The sequence below is a fragment of the Apteryx mantelli genome, chromosome 26 (genome assembly GCF_036417845.1).
Source record: "Apteryx mantelli isolate bAptMan1 chromosome 26, bAptMan1.hap1, whole genome shotgun sequence".
Classification (NCBI taxonomy): Eukaryota; Metazoa; Chordata; class Aves; order Apterygiformes; family Apterygidae; genus Apteryx; species Apteryx mantelli.
The window spans coordinates 749,265-769,856 of record NC_090003.1 but is presented as its reverse complement, the minus strand read 5'-3'; the positions used below and the strand labels follow the sequence as shown (position 1 = coordinate 769,856).

Here is a 20,592-nt window from a genome sequence, read left to right as displayed (position 1 = left end):
CCCCGGCGGCGCGGTGGCGTCGCGTCACATCCGGCGCGCCCGCAAGATGGCGGCGGCGGCGGCGGCAGGGCGCGGGGCCCGGTAGCGGCGGCGGCGCCATGGCGGGCCCGGCGGCGGCGGCGGCGGCAGCGCAGCACAGCGTGCGCGTGCTGCGGGAGCTGAACCGGCAGCGCGCGGCGGGGCAGTTCTGCGACGCGACGCTGGGCGTGGGCGGGCGCGAGTTCCGCGCCCACTGGCCGGTGCTGGCCAGCTGCTCGCGCTTCTTCCGCGCGCGCGGCGGCGGCGGCGGGCGCGTGGCGCTGCCCGAGGGCCTGGCCGACACCTTCCAGCTGCTGCTCGACTTCTTCTACACCGGCCGCCTGGCGCTCACGGCGCACAACCGCACCCGCTTGCTGGCCGCCGCCGAGCAGCTCGGCGTGCCCGACGCCGTGGCGCTCTGCCGCGCCTTCCGCCCCGCCGCCGCCGCCGCCGCCGCGGGCGGCCCCCGCCGGCCCCGCCGCCCCCGCCACGGCGTCCCCGCCGCGGCGCCCCCGGAGCCCGCCGGCGCCCCCGGGGACGGCGACGGCGGCGGCCAGGCGGTGCGTGAGCGGGGGCCGGGCCCGGCGCGGGGCGGCGGCTGCGGGCCGCGGGAGGGGGCTGGGGGCGCGGGCCGGCCACCCCGGGGCCCGGGCCCGGGCCCGGGGGAGGTGCGGTGACGCCGGCCTGTTCCCTCATAGGGGGCCGCGCAGGCCGCCCGCCCGCCCCCGGATGCGGCGGCAGGCGACGCCGGGCAGGGGGACAGCGACGCCGACTACGTTCCCGAGAAGAAGCCCCTGAGGACCAAAAAGAAACCAAACTCGGGGAAAAAGCCCGGCAGTTCTGAGACGGCAGGGAAGCCGGAACTGCCGGAGGCTGGGACGCCGGGGAACAGAAAAGGTACAGCTGTGCCGGTTGAATGCCCCACATGTCATAAAACGTTCCTCAGCAAATATTATCTAAAAGTACACAACAGGTAAACGTTCTGATTTTTATTCCTGTACCTTTTGTTCGTAGGGACTTGCGCCACGATCAGCTTCCCTCGAGGCTGTGTCGTGCCGAGCCGTAACGCTGTGTAACCGAGCTTGGGCTCGTTTCCGAGCTCGGGCTTGCAGTCGGGAGCCGGAAGCGAGCGGGCTCTGCCTCGCAGCCCCTGCCGCGGGAGGCTCTGACCTGGACGTAGCTGTTCAGGGTGAGACGCTCAGCACAGCGCTCCTGGGCACCGTGTCTGCCAGTTCCCGTGTGCTTTTTTGCGGGTGGTTTGGGTAAACGTTCCTCTTTGCAGCCGGCTGATTTAAAAGCCTCGATTTCTGCTGGGGCTGAAGGTGAGGTCCCCTGAACCAGCCTGCGCCCGCTGGTTTTGAGGTGCAGCTCCTCAGCACCCGCTGAGACACTTGGTTGCCGCTGTGGGGATGAACGCTCCAGTCCTTGACCTGGGTGGGATTTACAGGTGTCCAAAATGGATCCGAGAGCCGCGAAAACCGTCTCAGGCTTCTGCTCACCTGGGTTTGAGACCGGCCTTAGTGCCAGCACCCCTCAGAAAGCGCTGGATGAGGGTGCTTAGAGGCTCTTTTGGGGGCACGGTGGCTGCAGACTGATGGCGTTGAAGCGTGGAGGAGCTGCCAGCTCTTGGGGCTTTGGGCAAGAGCCACGCGTCGAGCTCTCTGAACTTCCTAGCTTTCCAGATAGCACGTGCAGTGAGGGAATTAAGCCCACAACCGTGTGAGCAACAAGCAGGGCGCTGTGTGGAGCTTCAGTGTTAATAACTGAGACCAGAATGGGTGTTGTCCATGCTTGCAGTGAAAGGCGCAAGCTCCAGATTTATCTGTAAAGGGCAAACCACAACTGCAGTTGTCTGAGGCTTCACAATTCAGCATGTTAGTGGAGAGCAGTGGGCACCGCAAGCCCAGCTGCGCTCTGGGAACGTGGACCAGAGCGGTCTGAGAGCACTTCGATGTGCCGATGCTTTCAGATGCCGTGGAATCAGCACAGCTGGCATTAAAGGAGGCTTTCAGAAGATGCCTCCCAGCCCCTGGAAATGGCTGTGCAAATACTGACTCTGTGGGAGTTCATAAAGCTTCATTGTCCTTCCCTCTCCCCATAACCAAGCAGCTTTTTCAAAATGAACAGTGTTTCTCAAGCAGCTGCTTTAAACACCGAAATAGGCTGGAGCCTAGTAAGAGGCAGTTAGCGAAGGCTCAAGCCACAGGGCATGTGGGATTAACTGGAAAGAAATGGGTTTCCTGCCAGTCTCCTCATTGAAGGATGCACGTGAAGGATGTGATGCGACAGGCCCCGTGAGCGTAACTTGAGATCCTTTTAGGCGAGCAGCTTCTCAACCCGGGCCTAGGAAGTGGATCTCTGCTATTAGACTGGCAGTAATGGATGCTCTTTGTTTGTATTCCTTGCAGGAAACACACTGGAGAAAAGCCATTTGAATGTTCCAAATGTGGTAAATGTTATTTTAGAAAAGAGAATCTGCTGGAACACGAAGCTAGAAATTGCATGAACCGATCTGAGCAGGTACTTCGGGGAGCAGCAGCCAGTGCCTAAAGCGGGGGGCAGGAGAGGGCGCAGGTGCGGTTCATCGCTGCGGGCAGCTCGGGCGGGCGCCCTGCCCGTGCCGGCTGCTGCGCTCACTGCTCACCCACCACTGTCGGAGCAGCCTGTCTAGGGCGGCTCGGCTTTGGGGATCGCTGCAGTGTGTCCAAATACAGTGAGACGCTGAAAAATGCACTGTTGTGAAAATTAAGGAGTTTGTCCCAGAAAATGGTGTGTTTCTTTGTGTTCAGGGGACAGATACGACCCCCTGTCCTGCACCAATTTGTGCTGTTACGAAGGGAGCATGTGGATCGCAAGTCTTCTGGCAAAAGGCGGCTGTTCACAGCAGGCCAAGGCTGTTGCTGACAAACAAGCGACAGGCGCTTTGTGTGTTCCTGCCTTTCTGCAGGAAGTGAAGTCGAGCCTCTTTCCAGCCGCAATCCCAATCACTGCTGGCTACTGAACAAAAAAAAGACCCTATCCCTACCATACAGCACGTCTATTGAAGGTGGGATTCCCATGGAGTCTGGTGACAGTCCGCTCGGGATGAGCGTAGCAGCGGCTTTTGCTCATGGCACATTGGTGCTGGGCTGCTGTCCAATTTGCACCGTTCTGAGATTCTTGAGCATGTGAGAATACTCTGCATCGTAAAAGATCCAGATTTCTGCAGCCACTGGTTAAACACTCTAAACAAATTCCAGTGCTCTTGAATGCCAAGCACTGATGGAAATGGCTGGGCTAGCTCCCGACTTCCTTATTTTCTTGCTTCTGCAGAAGCTGATGCCTTCCCCTTTCTTGCAGGTTTTCACGTGTTCTGTCTGCCAAGAGGTATTTAAGAGGCGAATGGAATTGCGGCTGCACATGGTGTCGCACACGGGGGAAATGCCGTATAAGGTCAGCACCGCCTGCCGTTGAGCATCCCTATGAATAGCTGCTAGGCGCTGAAGGAGGGGGTGTCCGAGCAAACATGCCTTTCTATTCCGGGGAGAGCCTGGTGCTGCCCAGCGGGTGCTGTGCTGGGGTCGCATCCTTGCCTTGTGGTGCTGACTCAAGATGGCTCGGCTGGCACAGCACGTCCGTGCTTCTGTGGGCCATAACCCACGGCTTCGTGCGGGCACGGCTTCTTTCCTTCGTAACGCCTGCCTTTACCTTGTATCCTTGAGCTAATCGCAGCAGTTCCTTCCCCTTATCTCCCGTCAGTTGTCTCCTGCAGCGCTGCGCTCCCTGCCAAGGGGTGCTCCCTCCATGAATGAACCAGAACGTGTTCCAGGGATGCACCAAGACCTGGCGGTTTTTCCTGTGGCTCGGCTTTGCAGGCGCCCATGCCCTCACCAGGGATTTGCGTTCTGCACCAGAACAACGCGCTCTGCCTGAGGCACAAGCCTGCCATCGGTCTTCTAATTGTGTCAAAACTGCTGTTCTGGGGGTGGCTGGAAGCTGACTCTTTTCTCATGTATTTCAGTGCTCCTCCTGTGCGCAGCAGTTCATGCAGAAGAAAGACCTGCAGAGTCATATGATAAAGTTACATGGTGCACCAAAACCACACGCGGTAAGGAGAGCTGGCTCGCGCAAAGCGGGGTGAGCGGAGCTGGTATTTTGAGAGAATTGTCCTTGTGCTGATGTCTGGCCTAGGGAACAGTGGCCACTGTCCTTTCTGGCTCCGTTAAGTGGGGCAGGGAGTCACAGAGTGCTGAAGAGCTACTGGAAAGAGTTTTTTGGGTAAAGGAGCAGCCATCCTGTTTTTCTAATGGACCCAAATACCGAGGAGCAGCTCCTTTTCGTCAGGCTGTCTCATCTCTCGGAGCTGGGTGTGCCGCAGCAGTCAGCTGCGGGGATGTCCCTAGAAGAGCAGGAACAAACTGAGATTCCTGTTGCGTGGTGCGCTTTGCGCTGGGTGGCGGCGCTGCCCGCCGTCCTCGCCTGGAGCAGAGCGCTCTGCCGGCAGCCTGGCCCGAGCCACGCTTTGTTCTCGTGCGCGTGGTGAAGCGTGCCCAGGCGAGCGGCCTAACCCCGACCTCTCCTGTGGCCTTGCAGTGCTCGACCTGCTCCAAGTGCTTTCTGTCTCGGACAGAGCTGCGCCTGCATGAGGCGTTCAAGCACCGGGGAGAGAAGCTGTTTGTCTGTGAAGAGTGCGGGCACAGAGCCTCAAGTCGCAACGGCTTGCAGATGCACATCAAGGCTAAGCACAGGTATGACGCAATCCGTTCCATCCCACATGTCATCCTTACTCTTGGCTGCACTTCCTTCCCCAAAGGGCCCTGCTGGATGGGTTGCAGGGAGCCTTCTGCAGCATCTGCAAGATGAATTAGGCGGTTCTTGCCTCTCTCCAGCTTTTCTTGCAGTGTTAGGCCCAAAGTCCTATCAGAAATATGGTGAAGGGCCAACACTTAGTTCTGCTTTTCTGTCTTCCAAAGGAAGTCCATACTCTCTGCACCTCATCTGAACGTGTAACCTTAATAACGATGGCGATGACCGAGAAGCTCGCGAGCCGCTTTCCTGGCTAGGTTATTAATGTTCTCGAAGTCATGAGCGTATGTCAGCAGCTGCTCTCCATACTCATGTGTTCTGTTTCCTGGGCTGGTCAGAACACCCAAGGGGCAGGAGGCTCCAGCTCTGAGCCTAGGGGAGCCTGCAGCTGCAGAATAGCATTTGCAGGCCAATACTTTGGCTTGAGAGGGGTTAGAAGTAGGATTTAATGAAAGGACTTTAGAACGATGGTAACCGCTAACTTTAGGGACTGCAATTCACAAGCGCAGAGATGAAAGGAAAAACAGTTCTTTGACTGGGAACTGTCCAGGAGGAATCAGACATGTTCTCCCTGTCCTCAGAAATGAGCGGCCCTACGTTTGCGAGTTCTGCCATCACGCCTTCACCCAGAAAGCCAACCTCAACATGCACCTGCGCACGCACACCGGCGAGAAGCCTTTCCAGTGTCACCTCTGCGGCAAGACTTTCAGGACGCAAGGTATCCCCTGGGCACGCAGAGCTGCGTCACTGCGGCCCCTGTCCCACCCCGCGACGGCAGCCTCCCCTTGAGGCCTGTCGGCGCCAGTAGTGCTGAGCAGGCAGAGCGCCATGCTCAGAATAGCCAGAGCCGCTCTTCCCCCACTGGTAGCCAGGACCTTCAGAAATTGGCTGTACTGAAAAAACAGTTTCCTTACCTGCCTCCCCTGTGGAGCAAAGCACGCAATATTTCCTCAAGAAAGAGCGTTCCCTTTCTTTCTGTTACTGCGTAGCACAGAAAGGGAAGAAATTCATGCCTTTCCCCGATAACGGTTAGCTTAGACCAGCAGGCTCCTGCTTGTAACATTTACAGCTAGCCTGCGACAGGCTGACCGCACCGTGCACGCGCAGTCTTAACTGCAGCATCGTACGTACCTGGGCAGGGGCACTCAGTGCACAGCTGACCACAGCGCGCGCGCTCTCTCCCCCCGTTCACGGCAGCAAGCCTGGACAAGCACAACCGGACGCACACCGGGGAGCGCCCCTTCAGCTGCGAGTTCTGTGACCAGAGGTTCACGGAGAAAGGGCCCCTCCTGAGGCACATCGCGAGCAGACATCAAGAAGGGAGGCCCCACTTCTGCCAGATCTGTGGGAAAACATTCAAAGGTAACAGCCAGCGCAGCAACGCTGCTGCGTCCTGAGCAGGAACAGGGAGCCCTGATGCCCGCTCTCTGCTCATTAGCGGTCGCTGTGCTGTTGCCTTCCCGGGGGGATTGTTTGCCTCTGTCACAGTATGACAAATGTCCGTATCCACTGAAAGCAGCATTTTCACGCACAGCTGAAGCGTAGCTACTGTTTCCCTGTCTCAGCTGACTTCTTGAACATCTCTCCCACCAGTGCTTATGTCTGTTTCTGATACAGAGCTGACCAGATTCTCACTTCTGAGAGGGGAGTAGTGAGGTGGTGAGGAAAGACAGAACAGTTTTTAAAATGGATAAGTTCCAGGCTTTAGCATAACTGGGGAAAAAAAAACACCTCCTTTTCAGTGCCTTGGAATAGCAGCACTATGCATATATCCCTGCCCCAGTAATGCTTATTATAGCTTGGGCCCACAGCTGTTTAGCTGCAGTGCTCTGTTGATAATGCTGTCTTGAATGGTTTCTAGTTTCTAACTTCTCTTCTCAGCTGTTGAACAGCTGCGTGTCCACGTTCGCAGACACAAGGGAGTGAGGAAGTTTGAATGCACTGAATGTGGCTACAAGTTTACGCGACAGGTATGACTTTTCACAGATGCCTCCGGAATTAGCAATACACTGCATGTCTGCATTGCGTAACCGGTTAAACAGCTGAAGTGTTGCTCACCTGCGATGCTGAAGCAAGCAGATTCCGCTCCGTAAACCAGCATATTTCTTTGGGACTGAAAACGCATAGCCCACGTAAGGGGGAGGCAGGTGCTCGCAGGGCTTCAGGCAGTGCCCGAAGAGTAGGAAGGTGCAGTGCTAAATCAAGACCCCAGCTCAGGCGGGCAGGCCATCCTTTCCCTTGTGCGCGTGAGACACTTGCTTCCCCCTTTAGAAAGGCAAGGTGCCCCATCAGGCGCCTTAAACCTGGGGGACCTTCTTTTCATGGGCCACGTTGGCTCTGCCTCTCACTGCACTCAGCTGTACCACCACATACCTGCTTTTGAGCCAAGGAAGTGAGTTACCAGCTTCTTGTCAGAGGTCGCTCCGGGGAGCCTTCCTCGGGGGCACCTGCTCTTCTGCTAGTCCTACACACGAGTATCGCCGTCTAACTCTTCCTTTTTCCCCTCAGTAAAAAACTCTGAGCTTTAGGCCAGCGGGAGTCTGTCATTGCTCTTCCTTTTAAAGGCTCACTTGAGGCGCCACATGGAGATTCACGACCGGGTTGAGAACTACAATCCGCGGCAGCGGAAGCTGCGAAACCTGATCATCGAGGACGAGAAGGCCGTGGTGGTGGCGCTGCAGCCGCCCCAGGAGCTGGAGGTGGGCTCGGCCGAGGTCATCGTGGAGTCCCTGTCCCACGGCTCCCTGGCCGAGGAGATCCCTGTGCAGAGACTCTGTTCAAATGAGAACTTCTCTACAGCGGATGTTATCGAACAATCGCTTATAATAACAACAACAATTCCTGAAGACTGTGAAACATAACGTGACTCTTTGTACACATCCTTCCTACCAAAACACAATAAAGCGTTAGGCTGGAATGACTCTCTGCTATGCTCGTTCTTTTCGGCCCTCAGAAGCTTTGAGTTGCAGCGAGCCACTGTCTCTCCTCCTGTACAAAGATCAGGTTGCAGGGAAAGTTTCTAATGAAGTTATAATCAGGTATCAAATGAAGAAACAATTACAAAGCTACTAAGAATTACGATTTAAGCTAAATGTATGTACATTGTATGAGACTGGATGTGTTTGATGACTCCATATATGTAATACTGTGAATTGCTTTCAAGTAAGCTGTCATCTGTGACCAGAAGGGATGGATGGATTACCTCTGATTTTTTTCAGATTGCTAGTTCTTACTTTGCTCAGTTAGCTCTAAATTTGAGTCTGGGAACTTGTGATTAAAGCATACTTTCCAGAAGACAGTGCGACTCTGCCCTCTTCCTTAATTGCTTGCTGAAAGGCTTACTGCCTCAATTAAATTTGTGCCTTCTTTCTACTTTGGCAAGCTTTTGCTACTTATTACCATTTCTCTACTAGATTAAAGGTGTGCTGCTGTTCCATATTTTCTCATGGCTGAAGTAATTTAGCCGCTATTTAACAGAAAACACATTATCATTCTCTCAAGGAATCGGGTGGTTCTCTAAGGTCCTTTTTAAGATGTGGGGGTTTATATTTGTAAGTAATATTTGTCTGAAATAATATGAGTCAGGGTCACTCTTAAGCATTGAAAAACTTGAGTATTCCCGCAGGAGGGAAAGATCATGTCATCTATTACTGGGTACACACACTCATTCCAATTATATCCATGCCCTCTGCAGTTTTCCTCCACTACTCACCAAGAAGGCAGCTCTTCAGTTTAAATGTGCCTCAGGCCTACAGTGAGAAACGTAGCAGTAGCAACTTATCCCAATAATTTTTCCACTGAAAAGTTAAAAATATTTACGTAATGTGTTTTATTTAACTTGACTGTTTCAAGTAAATTTAAAAACAAACTATGAGAATAAAAATACATTATCTGTAAATGTAAAATGCCTTTGCTTCAAAGGATGGTATTTAAACAGTACTTAAAGATTTGGACACAATGAATTTACAAAAAATAAATACAAATCCATAATTATTCAGCTGGTTCAGGGAATTCAGGATGACAAGTCCACCAGTGAGCACTACAGTATGAGACGCAGTATACATACTATTAATAGTTCAGCATAAATACTTTAGTCTACTATGCAAATTCAGCTGTACAACACACACAGGCAGCATAGCTCCGTATCTTAAACGGACTTGAGCACTTGAGTGTCACTATGCTTAGCAGCACCTCGCTGTTTCTCCCCCGCGCACGACAAAGCCCACGCTCCATGAGGAGAGACTGGCTCCGTATTTTAGGTTGACTGGGACATGGCGATTACCTCAGAAACGAAGGAACAGCACCAGCTCGTCGTGGGGCAAGAGCTGTCCTGCGACCGGTGGCGTTCCCGGAGGAGCCCCGTGCTGTGAGCGCTGTGGAGCGCAGCCGGTCGCGCAGGGAGGTGCTGTTGGACCCACCAGGGCTGCCCGCTGCCCTCCCCTGCCGGGCTGCGCCCCGTCAGGGAGCGGGGAGAAGCCGCGGGATGGGACCTTCTGCCCCGTCGCTCTGAGATGGAGCCGCTACAGCCGGGTCGAACACCCGAGCGGCCAACGCTGCCCGCCCGCGCGGGGCCCTGCTTGGTGCCCTCATCGAAGAGGGCGCTGCCTGGCTGCTGCGTCCCAGCCCTGACCCTCAGCCCCTCCGGCTCGCGCAGGGAGGAGGCTCCTCCGGCAGCCAGCACAGCGCTTCTCCGCCTCCGCGACAGAGTTTGAAACCGAAACAGCAATTAGAGACTGCTGTGCCTATTGAGCGATACCTGTATTGCGCCCGTCTCCTCTTGGGTCCTTAGCAGGCTGAAGTCTACCAGCATGTAACAGTTTCAAGGCACTGTCAAGGTTTTAGACTTTAAGAATAGCCCAAATTTCACAAGTTTCTCAAGTTTCGCTGCTAAGTAGCTTAGCATAAAACAGTATTCAAGGCAAAACTGTTTGTTTGTTTTTTTTAAGCTGTGAACATGTTGCTTGTTATGGAGATAAGGTTCTGACTGTACTCTGTTCAGTGGCAAGCTAGAGGGCACGCCATCAGGTATATGGGCTTCTCATCTCTGAATTAAGTTTAAGTCCATAATTTTCTTCTACTGGGGAAAAAAAAAAAAAGAGCACAAAACCAGCTACCATCTCAGCTATTATTACATCTTCCATTTTTTTCTGAAAGTGTAATACCAGTTTTTATATGAGCCCTACTGCAATTTTAACCATTTTCTAGTTCAAGAGACATTCTGCAAGTAAACTGCAAGAAGTTTCTCTTCAACTGAAACACACTTGCCCCAGATTAATAGAGGAAATACTCAAGCTAACTATGTTACTTGAGCAAGAATAAAAGCAAATCTTACACAGCACCCCTAGCCCCAAGGAAAACCTAAAATAATTATCTTTTAATCTGCTAACACTCTTGTAAACTCCTACACCTTAGCCAAATGACCTCAGTAGCATTTTCCAACTGCTCAAATTCCAAGCGCTTCTGCAAACTGAAGAACAAGACAAGCGTGCGAACTCTCCAGATGTTCAGTAGGTTCCTTCACGTGAGCTAATCCCTCTAAAGCAATTCTTTTTATCAAGGTGTCTAAATCATCACCAGCATTTTTCCTGCAAGTCTGTGCTGAGCTTCCTAAGGAACCTGTGCTGTATTTCTTTCCTATCACTTTCCAGGTAGCTTCTAAAATAGTAAAATTCTGACCTAGTTCCTTTAAAATAGCGACGAAGGAAAAATATGCCCTGACTACACAGGACCTATCTGCCTAACCCAACGCATGTGCCAAGAGCTCGATGTAGAAGAATCAGCAGCAAATAGCCTCAGTCACAAGCACACGCCACAAGGGAATTTTCAGCCAAGCTCGTCCAGCAGCTGAGCAGCCTGATATAAACAAAAGCTTTGTAAAACCGCGAGAGGAGAAAGGCTCCGGGACCCTGGCACAAGCTACCAGCCCCCAGAAGTCACTCTGCAGTCCGGCTAAGAGGGCTATTTGCTTTCCCCCTTCTCCCTCCCCCTTAAAGAAAAGTGCAGTTTGGGTGATCAAAACTGAAAACAATCTAGTTGTGACAATGTGATCAAAAGATAAATGAAGGTGTTTCTTAAATAATAAAAAAGTCGCTCTCCTAGAAAGTAAGGCAACAAACACCCACAAAACTTAAAATGCTGCAACTTAAAATACCTGAAGAATTCAAGGCCAGACAATGGGAAGTGTGAAGGTTCATAACTTAGCCGCGGTAAGATCCCGGCTATACGGCAGGAAAAGCACACGTATGTTCGCTTTGAAAGTATGAGCAGGAACCAAAGACTACGGTGACGTGACAGGCAGGGCTATATTCTCGTATTAACCTCTCATCAACAGACCTTCATCTTCTCACGGGGAGGTGTTTTCCCCTCAAACCGCACGGAGGAAAATGGGCACAGGAGGCCTGTCTTCCTCTGAAGCACTGAGCAGAAAGCGGTGGGTGCAGGCACTAGTCCTAGCGGACAAACCCTTCCCGCCGCAGCAGGCTCAGGCCATTGGGGCTTTGGTCCTGCCTGTTTTCTTCTGTTCCTTTTTTTTTTTTTTTTCCTCCATAGGAAGAAGCCATGAAGAAAGGAATTTGGCAGCAAATGTGAAGTGCTGCAGGGTGAAGGAGTTTCTAGTGAAAAGTGTCTGACCAAAAGCTGTAGCTGCAAGTGATTCTTCAGCGATGTTTAGCAGGATTGTTTTCTTCAGAGTTCACCTCTCAGATCTTCTCTGTGAATCACGCTGCAGCTGCTCCCTCCACAGAAAAGGGCTGAGGAACACTGCACCCAGAGGCCCCTCGCTTTCTGCCAACTACGTTTCTACAAGAGCATTTTAATCATTCAGAATTTTTACTCCCTCTCCACTGATCAAGATGTTTTTGTCTCCAAGCACCAGTTTACCTCCGCCTCCTCTCAAAGCAACACTAGTTCTGTATAACGAACTCACGTCAAGCCAGAGACAGCATGGACCCCTGTTAACGTAGCTCGTTAAGGTTCTGGTTATGAAGGTTCTGGTGCTGCCTGCTCAAGTTGATGGTGTTGTCCAGCGTGATGCTGTCATCCTCCTGGGTGGTTTCCGGCATGAACTGTCGGAATATGCTGACGCTGCCATGCCAGAAGGTGGGCTCGGGAAGTCGGCCCACTATGCTCCACGTTCGCGTTTCTGGGTCATAAGCTTCCAGTACATCCGAAAGTTCAAACGTGTTATCGTAGCCACCAGAGACGTAGAGCTTCCCACCGAGTACAGCCACGCTCCCCCCAACATGAACCTACAATTTAAAAATAAATAAATACAATCACTATCAAAGGAGGGTTTTGCCAGTGAGGTAGATGTCTTCCCTAGGATAAAGACATGTTTAGATACACTCCATGTTCTAAACAGAACACTGTTTTCCAAAGGTTAATTAAGCCAATTTTTAACACTGATAAGCACCCAGTCGGTTGGTAAGCATCCTACCTGAAGCATGGCAGGGATTTTATCCCATTCGTTCTTCACTGGGTTGTAAACATCCACTTCAGCGGAGTCATCTCTGCAGGAGATAACGCAAGATGATCATTTTACGTTCTAGAAACGTCTTGCTTTGTGAAGCCCCCGATCCAACAGTCTGAGGCACGGCCTGAAATGCTGCCTATTTACGCAGCACGATGGGAGCAGAAATGCTAAGAGCAAAAGGCACCTGTATGGAGGCGCAGGTCTTGGTGCAGACCCCAGCCTCCGGCACTGGCTCCTTATATGCCAGCACCAACATTCAGCCCCGGAAAACCACTAGACCTCCTCGCCTCACCTCCGCAAAGACGTGAAACAGGTCTGGCAAAGACATTACGCCTGGACCACGTATTAAACACAGGCAGTCTCTCCAGTTCTCAGTGCTAGTAGTGGTACACGTCAAAGAGCTGAACGCTTCTCCCCAGTCAAAGCAATTCTCTTTTTATCCTTTCTGATGCGGGCTGAGTTTTAAGACGCTACCTAGTCAGCTGAGGCAGCCGAGACGAAAGGAGACAGAGCAAGCTTACAGCATCACACCGTCTTCCCGCCTCCCTAGGAGGTGATCACTCCAGCCCGAGGCGGCGAGGTGAGTCGCTCTGGACCGCGAGCAGCACTCGGAGTCCAGCGCGCAGCACACGCCACGGCTGCGCCGGAAGCCGCTGCGCAGCCCCGAGTGCTTTTTCAAACCTAGTCTTTTCTAAACGTGCACCTGTGGTAGATGTGTTATTCGCAGACTCACTTTCTGCATTTTATAGACCAGTTTGACTTTGGTACCAAACGCTTAAGAGTCTGGAAGAAAAATCTGTGCTACTCTAGAGAGACTTAAACCTCTAGATACCTAAAACAAATGGGCTCCCCTAGTGCTTCAGGTTTTTAGCCAGTGCCAAATTTAGACGGGCCAGAGGACTGTAACAGAAGAGCTCACAGAAGCAGCGTAATCCCACAAGGCTTCTTTTACCCGTTCCACTTGCAAGACGGGAGCGCGACAGCGACAGGTGAGGGATGTTTGCGACACAGAAATGTGCTGCTGCTGACACAAGAATGTGGAAAGGACAAGGTCAGAGCAGCCAAAGGAGCACTGTAAGTCAGTCCAAGACAGTCACGTTACAAATGGATTGAAAAACTATGAAGAGGTAGAAACTTTTATTTTATCCTTCAACTGCTGATCAATTTGAGTTTTCATTTTAATGGACTCAGCCTCTGAAATTAAATTATTTCAATTTAATTTCTCTAGTTCTTCAGATTAGTTAACAGGACTGACTTCAGGAGACATAGGCACCTCTTCTTGAGTCAGCTGGTCTGTGGCTGCAAGTTCATTTTATGAAAGATCTGATTTATGATTTATAGGAGAAAAACATAAAAACAATCATATTCAAATGTTATCTTTTGTCTTTGTATCATAATTTCATGCATTGTCTTATATTGTTCTGGTGACAAGATATCGCTACAGATCACTTACATGAATCAGAACAAAGGGGAGGGGAAGTGAAAATAAATGAGAAACTCTCACCTACAATAGCAGTATCTGTTTAGCAAACCATTACATCTAGAACTCCATCTGCTAAGACGACAGCAGAGCTGAGATATGTGGGCTGTGGGTCTTTTTATTGCATTCTGAACAAATATCCCTATAGGATAAATGCTTTAAAACCAGTTTCTTTAGCTGGGGTTACTTTTGTGACGTGACTCAGATCCGATACGTTTCTGTAATTCAACAGATATTCATCTGACTGAAACATCTTTCACGTGGGCACGTGTAAATAAGTGTTTCAAGTCCTGAGGGTGCCACAGAAACCAGCCTTCCTTCCCTTGGAACTGCTCACACCAAACGGGGAGCTGATACTTACTTTGGGATACACCACTTGGAAGCAAAACCCTGCCGTCAAGCCATTTGCACAGGGAAGAATTACTGCTGTTTACAAAGCTTCCTGAAACTAATAGCATCAGGCAAGTCAAATACTTGCAAGGATGAAAGTGAAAACAAAGATGGGCTGGAAGGGAAACCAGGAGCAAAAATCTTAGCACACAGTTCCAGGCACCGGTGGACAGTCAGGACAGGACATCCTTTCCCGTCTCAAGGTTAGTTCTAATAAAGGAGTAACTGAAGAACCAAGCCTTGCTGCAATGCCTTATTTATAGCTATAAAACTAGGCCCACAAGAGGGGACTGTAAGTCAGAAGCTTTAGCACAAACTATTTTAAACTAAACAAAAGATGAGTTTGCATCTTTCATTTATAACCCATTCCTCCGTCCTGCAAGAATGGTCTTACAGCTCTATATGACTGCAGACATCAGAGAAGCAGTGCACCTGCAGCGTATGAAATGAGGGGAGAAAAAACTGACACAGGCAAATTTCTTATTAATTCCTGCAAATCCTGAAGGTTCAATTACCAGTATTAAAAAAAAACAAAAAAAAATCAATCAAATAAAACTGGCTTATGATCAAAACAGCTAAAACACTCTTTCCAGTATTTGCTGAAAACTGAGCAACTCAAACTACTATCTGCCAACAAGTGCCAGGAACTAAGACATTTGGCTGAGCGAGAACAAACCTCACTGCAGCAAATAAAGGCCTTAGAACTTGCTGCCCAAGAGGAGATTAAAAAAAAAAAGTTTGGAGTCTATCAGAAGCTTATGTTTGCTCAAAGTCAGCACACCAACGCTTCAGCACTAGCATACTGTTCCGCTTACTTCTAATTAAGTGGATAACTTAAGTATTTGAGCCATATGGGTAATTAAGTCCTGGTTTGGAAAGGTGCTTAAAAATAGTGACCAGTCATTTCATCTCCAGTCCTCTTATCTCCACTCGCACGGAGGACTCTCATGCTCTACAATTTAACGTTTTCCTAGAGCTTGCTTGCTTATTTATAGCAACAACAGGGACTGAAATAGAAGCCAACAAAACTGAAAAGTCTATTCCAAAGCAGAACTGCTGACTTGCACCAGATTGTAACTCCGACTATTTCCCAACTGTAGGTTTAAATTCAGATATTTTTACATCATTTCAAGTGCAATCATTGAAGTCTAGCTAGGACAGAACTAAAAGAAAGAAGTGCGGCAGTTTGCAGAGCTCACTGGATCAGCAAAGGAAGCACTGCCTTGCTTGCTCAACACAGCGTTCTCCTTTGGCCGTCTGCAAAACCCCAACACCTTCCTGGGGAAAAAACGCAGTTTGCAGGAAGGGAGCGATCGCCTGCACCACTTACCTTATAAAGTACATGAGCCCATTAAGGGTCACAGTCTTCGGGGCGAACGACCACGGAGGCAGGTGACCGCAGTTCACGAGGGACCAGAGGTCGCTGTCGGGATCGTAGCACTGCATAACCATGGACTCCTTGCCAGCCAGCGAGCCTATAGCAAACAGCTTGCCACGGCACGAGGTGGTGGAGCAGTTGTCCATGGGGTACAGCATGGGCTGCAGAGCCTCCCAGGTGTCCACGGAGTGGTCGTAGCGCTCCGTGCTGTCCGAGGCGATAACGTACAGCAGTCCATCCAGGACTGTGGAGCTGTGGTATTCTCTTGCTTTCAACATTGGAGACACTTCTGTCCACTCGTTCACACTGGAATTGTATCTCCAAACGCAGTCATACAGCCTCGACCCATCCGATCCTCCTACAGCAGAGGACACAACATTTCAAGAGTAAATTTCTGCAAAACATTCCCTGCCTGGGAAGTAGAAAGGGGCGATGGAGGAGAGCGCTTGACTCAGGACCGAGCTCCTTATTATATCTTCAAGCTACAACTTTGTAATATCCACACACATTTTCCTGCTTCCCACAACTGCATTTTATGAAAATAGTCAGGTACTAGAGGACCACAGTAGTTTGCACTGAGAGGATTTTAACAGCCGTTTCCTACTATTCCTTTCTCAGCCTCCCAGTACATCAGAAAGGATTTCTCCCATGCGGTTCCTAGCTTATACCCAGCAATGATTCAAAGCAAGCATCCCAAGTCTGACCAACTCCATCACCCCAAATAACCCTTTTCTTTCTCATTTTGCAGTCCCTGCCCCGTCACTCCCCGAAAATTGCTGCGATATAGTAGAGATTAACATTCCCTGGAAACTAGCTGCCAAGGTGCAGTTACCGTTAGCAGCACAGAAACCTCCTAAACTGCCTGCGCTGCCTGAGCTGCGGCGCCGACATTAGACAGAACAACTGAAGATCTTCACCGCCGACAGCCCCGCAGAGCGGGGGGTTCCTGGCACAAGGCAGCCGCTGCAGCTCAGTGTCACAGCTCCAGGTCTGCCCGCGATTGCTCTTGAAGGTTACCGTGGGACGCAAGAGCGCTAATACAAACTAATCACATCGGCACGTCATCTTTACAACCTTGTCATTAAAACCAGAGCCGTGTTTTCTGCTGACAGCTAGAGAATGAAGAGTCTTCTGTTCACCTGCATCTGAGCTGCACCTCAAATCTCCGGCAGCATAACCTGCGCATGGGAACCAGTTGTGCAGCATCTGGTTTCCCAGGTGTTTCTGTTCCACACCTTTATGGCAGCCGCCAGACGGCCACTTTAACTGTAGGGATGCAGTTCAAGGAAAATACCTATCTGCAGCCCAACAGCAAAATTTACACATCTCTGTCACCTTTACAGGAGTAACTATAGTCTGAGCGGACTGGCACAAGGCAGGACACACAAGGGGGAAGATGCCACGATTCGTGTACTCGGTCGTACTGAAGTCTGAGCACCGGGGCTTTCTGACACGCCTGCGTCTCAAGCGCGAGCACTGGCTCGTGATTTATGGGCCTCTCAACACTTTCTTCACAGCCAGAAATTCAAAACCCGCAAGTCACTCCCATCGTCCAGAGCAAGCAGCTAAAAAGTTCCACCAGTGCAAGATCTGCGACTTCTGTCTGCATGCTCGGTAGTATTAGTCATGACGAAATACCTCCCAGATTGAGATCAGCTGCTAAATCCTCTTTGCGTCCCAACTCTACCGTGCTTGAGCAGAAACTCAGACTCTGCGCCACTCTGGGAAAAGCCAGGTCTCATGACTGGAACCCAAGTGTTTTTGATGGCACTCTCAGCACTGACGTTTTGGTAAAAGCCGCCCTAAATAAAGCTTTCAAAACACTTCATGCTTTTGACTGCTGAAGCAAGGCATGCGCAAAGCCGCAGCTGCCTTTTCCTGAGCTTCCCACTTGCACATCCATCAGCGGCCCAGAACCGGCAGCCCCGGAGAAGGGTGGTGACAGAAACACGCAGGCTGTTTGGGATCACACACACGTGCTCTGCCCTGGCCAGACTCCACCGCCAGGCGAGGAGCTCTGCTGGTTTTGGCCTAACGGAGCAGACAAGCACCCGACAGAAGGACGAGAGCATCGCGTGAGGCAGACGCTGCCGGGGAGCGGTGGGGGCCTTTTGCGGCAGGCCCCCGGGATGATGCTTGCCAATACCCTGGGAACTGCCCGGCCAGCGGGACGCCCTCTGCCCGTCCCCGGCCAGCAGCACCCCGCCGGCCGCGGGAGCAGGGGTGCTCGTAGGCTGGCCCCCATCCACCCGCCCGCTCGCCCCCGCGCTCCTTACCAGTCACATAGATGTCGTTGCCCAGCGCGGCGACGCTGTAGCCCCCGCCCAGGTGCTCGGGGAACTCGGCCAGGTAGCGCCAGTGGCCGGTGCGCGGGTTGTAGCAGTCGACGGTGACGAGCTCGTCGCAGTCGCGGTCGCAGCCGCCCACGAGGACGAGGATCTCGGCGAGGCCGGTGGAGGGCCGGGGCCGCATGCGGGCGCAGGGCCCGCGGTCGTGGCGGTCGAGGCGGGCGGCCTGGAAGTCGCGGGCCTCGCGGAGGAGGCGCAGGCAGGGCGGGCAGCGGGCCACCAGTGGCTCGCCCTCCACATGGGCCAGCAGGTAGAAGCGCCGCACGAAGGGCAGGCGGACGTGGGCCAGGAGCTGGGGCAGCAGCGGGGCGCGGGTGGCGGGCTCGGCGCGCACCCAGCGCAGCGCCAGCTGGAAGGCGGCCTCCTCCTTGGGGACGCAGAGCCCGTCGTCGCGCAGGTAGGAGAGCAGGCGGGGGAGCGGGAGGCGCTCCAGCTGGGCGCCCAGCTCGCCCACGTGCCGCAGCACGAAGCGGTGCGCGGCGGCCGCCAGCGCCGGGCAGGCGAAGGCCTCGGCGAAGTCCTGCATGTCCAGCGCGTTGGCGGGCTCCAGCTGGCGCGCCAGCCAGGCGCCGCACGCCTCCTTGACGGCGGGGAACTGGAGGAGGTCGGCGGCGCGCAGGAGGCGCTCGGCGATGTCGGGGCCCAGCCCGCCGACGCGGCCCGTGTAGGCGAAGTCGAGGAGGCGCGCCAGGCACTCGGGCTCCACGCCGTGCAGCCGCACCCGCTCGGCCCGCGCCTCCCGCAGCGCCCCGCCAAACATGGCGCGGAAGTAGCCGGAGGCGGCGGCCAGGACGGCACGGTGCGCCCCGAACTCCCGCCCGCCCGCCACCACCGTCACGTCCAGGAGGCTCCGCTCCGCCCGCAGCGCGCTCAGCCCCCGCAGCAGCGACACGGCGTGCGCCGGCTCCCCCGTCGCTGCCGCCGCTGCTGCGCCGCCCGTGCTTGCCGCCATGCTGTGCCTGCGGGAGGGGAAAGCACTGCCGTCAGACCATGGGGAGGCCGCCCGGCACGGCCCACCGGCCCCGCGGGGCAGCGCTCGCAGCCCGGCCCGGAGCCGAAGGAACGGGCCAGCGGGGAGGGACGTCCCCCGGCCAGCAACGGCACCAGCCGCACGGCTGTAAACACTCTCACCTGCGCCCCTCTCTCGCAGAGGATCAGCAAGCTCTGCTACGTAACATGCGCCACTGCCAGGAGTTCCCTGAACTTCGCCTATTTATATCCTTGCCAAGTCCCTGCCTAAGGTTCCCGGGATTAAGAGAACCTGCCAAGGTCTGGACTGAGCTTCTGGACACTTACATATATATAAAGTCGCTGGCTTCGCGAGCCTCCCAGCTAAGCCTGCAGGCACCTCATCTCCACCAGAGCCTGTGCCCCACCGGAGGGGACTGCGCTGCTGCGGGATGAGGACGACAGCGTGCTCCTCAAGGGCAACACCCTCGCTGCGGCGGGTGGCTCAAGGAGACGCCCTCGCCCCCGTCTCGAGCGTCAGGGCCGTGTGCTGCTGTGACAGGCGTTATCAAACACGAGGCTCCAGCTATTTATATCCGGAGGCGGGCAGCGCTTTTGCCCAGTGTTACTGTTAGTCTCCTGCCTAGGCCTCCTGGTCGCATTTCAGCTGTGTCCCTGCTACTACAAACTTCACTTACTGATCGCTTCCAGTCGAATAATCATCTTCTGTCAAATAAATAAAGCAAAACAAACCCTTTCTCACTAAACTCTTGGCATCATCAGCCCTTGCTGATACAAAGGTCCTACATAACCCAGAAAACGTTAACCAGAGCGTGTCTGTGCGGAGAACAGGGTTCCTCCGAGCAGAAATTAAACTGAAGAACCGGAGCTGGGCTGCAGCAGCGCCAGCGGCGCAGGGAGGGGGAAGCGCGTCCCTGGCCCCCTCCGGGACACGCTCCGTGCCGCACTCCCGAGCCGAGGCGGGCAGAGCCGCCGCGGCCCGGCCGCGCGGGCGACGCCAGGGGCCGGGGAGCCCCGCGGCTCCGGGCTGAGCCGAACCGCCGTGGGGGAAGGCGCCTCCCAGCCACCGGCCGCGCTTCCCCCGGCCGCCGCGAGCGCTCCGAGGGCGCGCGAAGAGCGGCGAACGGCGGCGCCGGAGGAGGCCGCTGCCCGCCGGGCCCGGCCGCGCCGCCGCGGCCCGGGCCGCGACCGCGACCGCGTGGAGCCCGGCCAGGCCCGTCCCCACCCGGAGCCCGGAGCGGCCCGCACTCACCGCTCGCCGCCGCCGCCGCCGCCGCCGCCGCCGCCTGAACCGCCTCAGCCGCCGCCCCGGTGCCGCTGCCGGTGCCGCCCTCGAGGCGCGCGAGCCGCGCTGGGCGCTGTACTGCCCCGGACTGCGGCTCCCGGCGGCCCCTGCACGCCGGACTACAGCTCCCGACAGACCTCGCGCGCCGCCGCCCTGCCGCGCATGCCCGCGACACGACTCCCGGTGGCCCTCGCGCGCCGGACTACGCCTCCCGGCAGACGTCGCGCGTCACATCCCCACTGCGCATGCCTACGCCGCGGCTCCCGGCGGCCCTCGCGCGCCGGACTACGCCTCCCGGCAGGCCTCGCGCGCCGCCCTCAACTGCGCATGCCCCTGCCGAGGCTCCCGGCGGCCCCCGCGCGTAGGACTACGCATCCCGGCAGACCTCGCGCGCCTCTCTCCACTGCGCATGCCCCTGCCGCGGCTCCCGGCGGCCCTCGCGCGCCGGACTACGCCTCCCGGCAGACC

The 20,592-nt window shown here is 54.3% G+C and overlaps 2 protein-coding genes across 2 annotated transcripts; one reads left to right on the top strand and one right to left on the bottom strand.

Annotated features, from left to right (window-relative positions):
- Positions 1–93: 93 nt before the first annotated feature.
- Positions 94–8,101, top strand: ZBTB48 (zinc finger and BTB domain containing 48). Its single transcript, XM_067311269.1, has 10 exons — positions 94–578; positions 717–991; positions 2,427–2,538; positions 3,358–3,450; positions 4,019–4,105; positions 4,591–4,745; positions 5,385–5,521; positions 6,001–6,165; positions 6,685–6,773; positions 7,368–8,101. Exons 1-10 carry the CDS (start codon positions 99–101, stop codon positions 7,662–7,664), a joined length of 1,890 nt encoding a protein of 629 aa, XP_067167370.1. The 5' UTR covers positions 94–98; the 3' UTR covers positions 7,665–8,101.
- A 516-nt stretch (positions 8,102–8,617) lies between these two features.
- KLHL21 (kelch like family member 21) lies at positions 8,618–19,014 on the bottom strand. Its single transcript, XM_013957443.2, has 5 exons — positions 19,002–19,014; positions 17,799–18,829; positions 15,475–15,880; positions 12,239–12,311; positions 8,618–12,050 (listed from the first exon to the last, which is right to left on the bottom strand). Exons 2-5 carry the CDS (start codon positions 18,820–18,822, stop codon positions 11,757–11,759), a joined length of 1,797 nt encoding a protein of 598 aa, XP_013812897.2. The 5' UTR covers positions 18,823–18,829; positions 19,002–19,014; the 3' UTR covers positions 8,618–11,756.
- Between the last annotated feature and the right edge of the window lie 1,578 nt (positions 19,015–20,592).

Excerpts from the sequence above, each read along its gene's own strand:
- ZBTB48 (XM_067311269.1), top strand. The coding sequence starts at position 99 with ATGGCGGGCCCGGCGGCGGCGGCGGCGGCAGCGCAGCACAGCGTGCGC. Across the intron at positions 4,106-4,590 it reads GTGCACCAAAACCACACGCG|TGCTCGACCTGCTCCAAGTG; the intron begins GTAAGGAGAGCT and ends GTGGCCTTGCAG. Across the intron at positions 4,746-5,384 it reads CACATCAAGGCTAAGCACAG|AAATGAGCGGCCCTACGTTT; the intron begins GTATGACGCAAT and ends CCCTGTCCTCAG.
- KLHL21 (XM_013957443.2), bottom strand. The coding sequence starts at position 18,822 with ATGGCGGCAAGCACGGGCGGCGCAGCAGCGGCGGCAGCGACGGGGGAG. Across the intron at positions 15,881-17,798 it reads CAACGACATCTATGTGACTG|GAGGATCGGATGGGTCGAGG; the intron begins GTAAGGAGCGCG and ends CCTCTGCTGTAG. Across the intron at positions 12,312-15,474 it reads GGGCTCATGTACTTTATAAG|AGATGACTCCGCTGAAGTGG; the intron begins GTAAGTGGTGCA and ends TATCTCCTGCAG.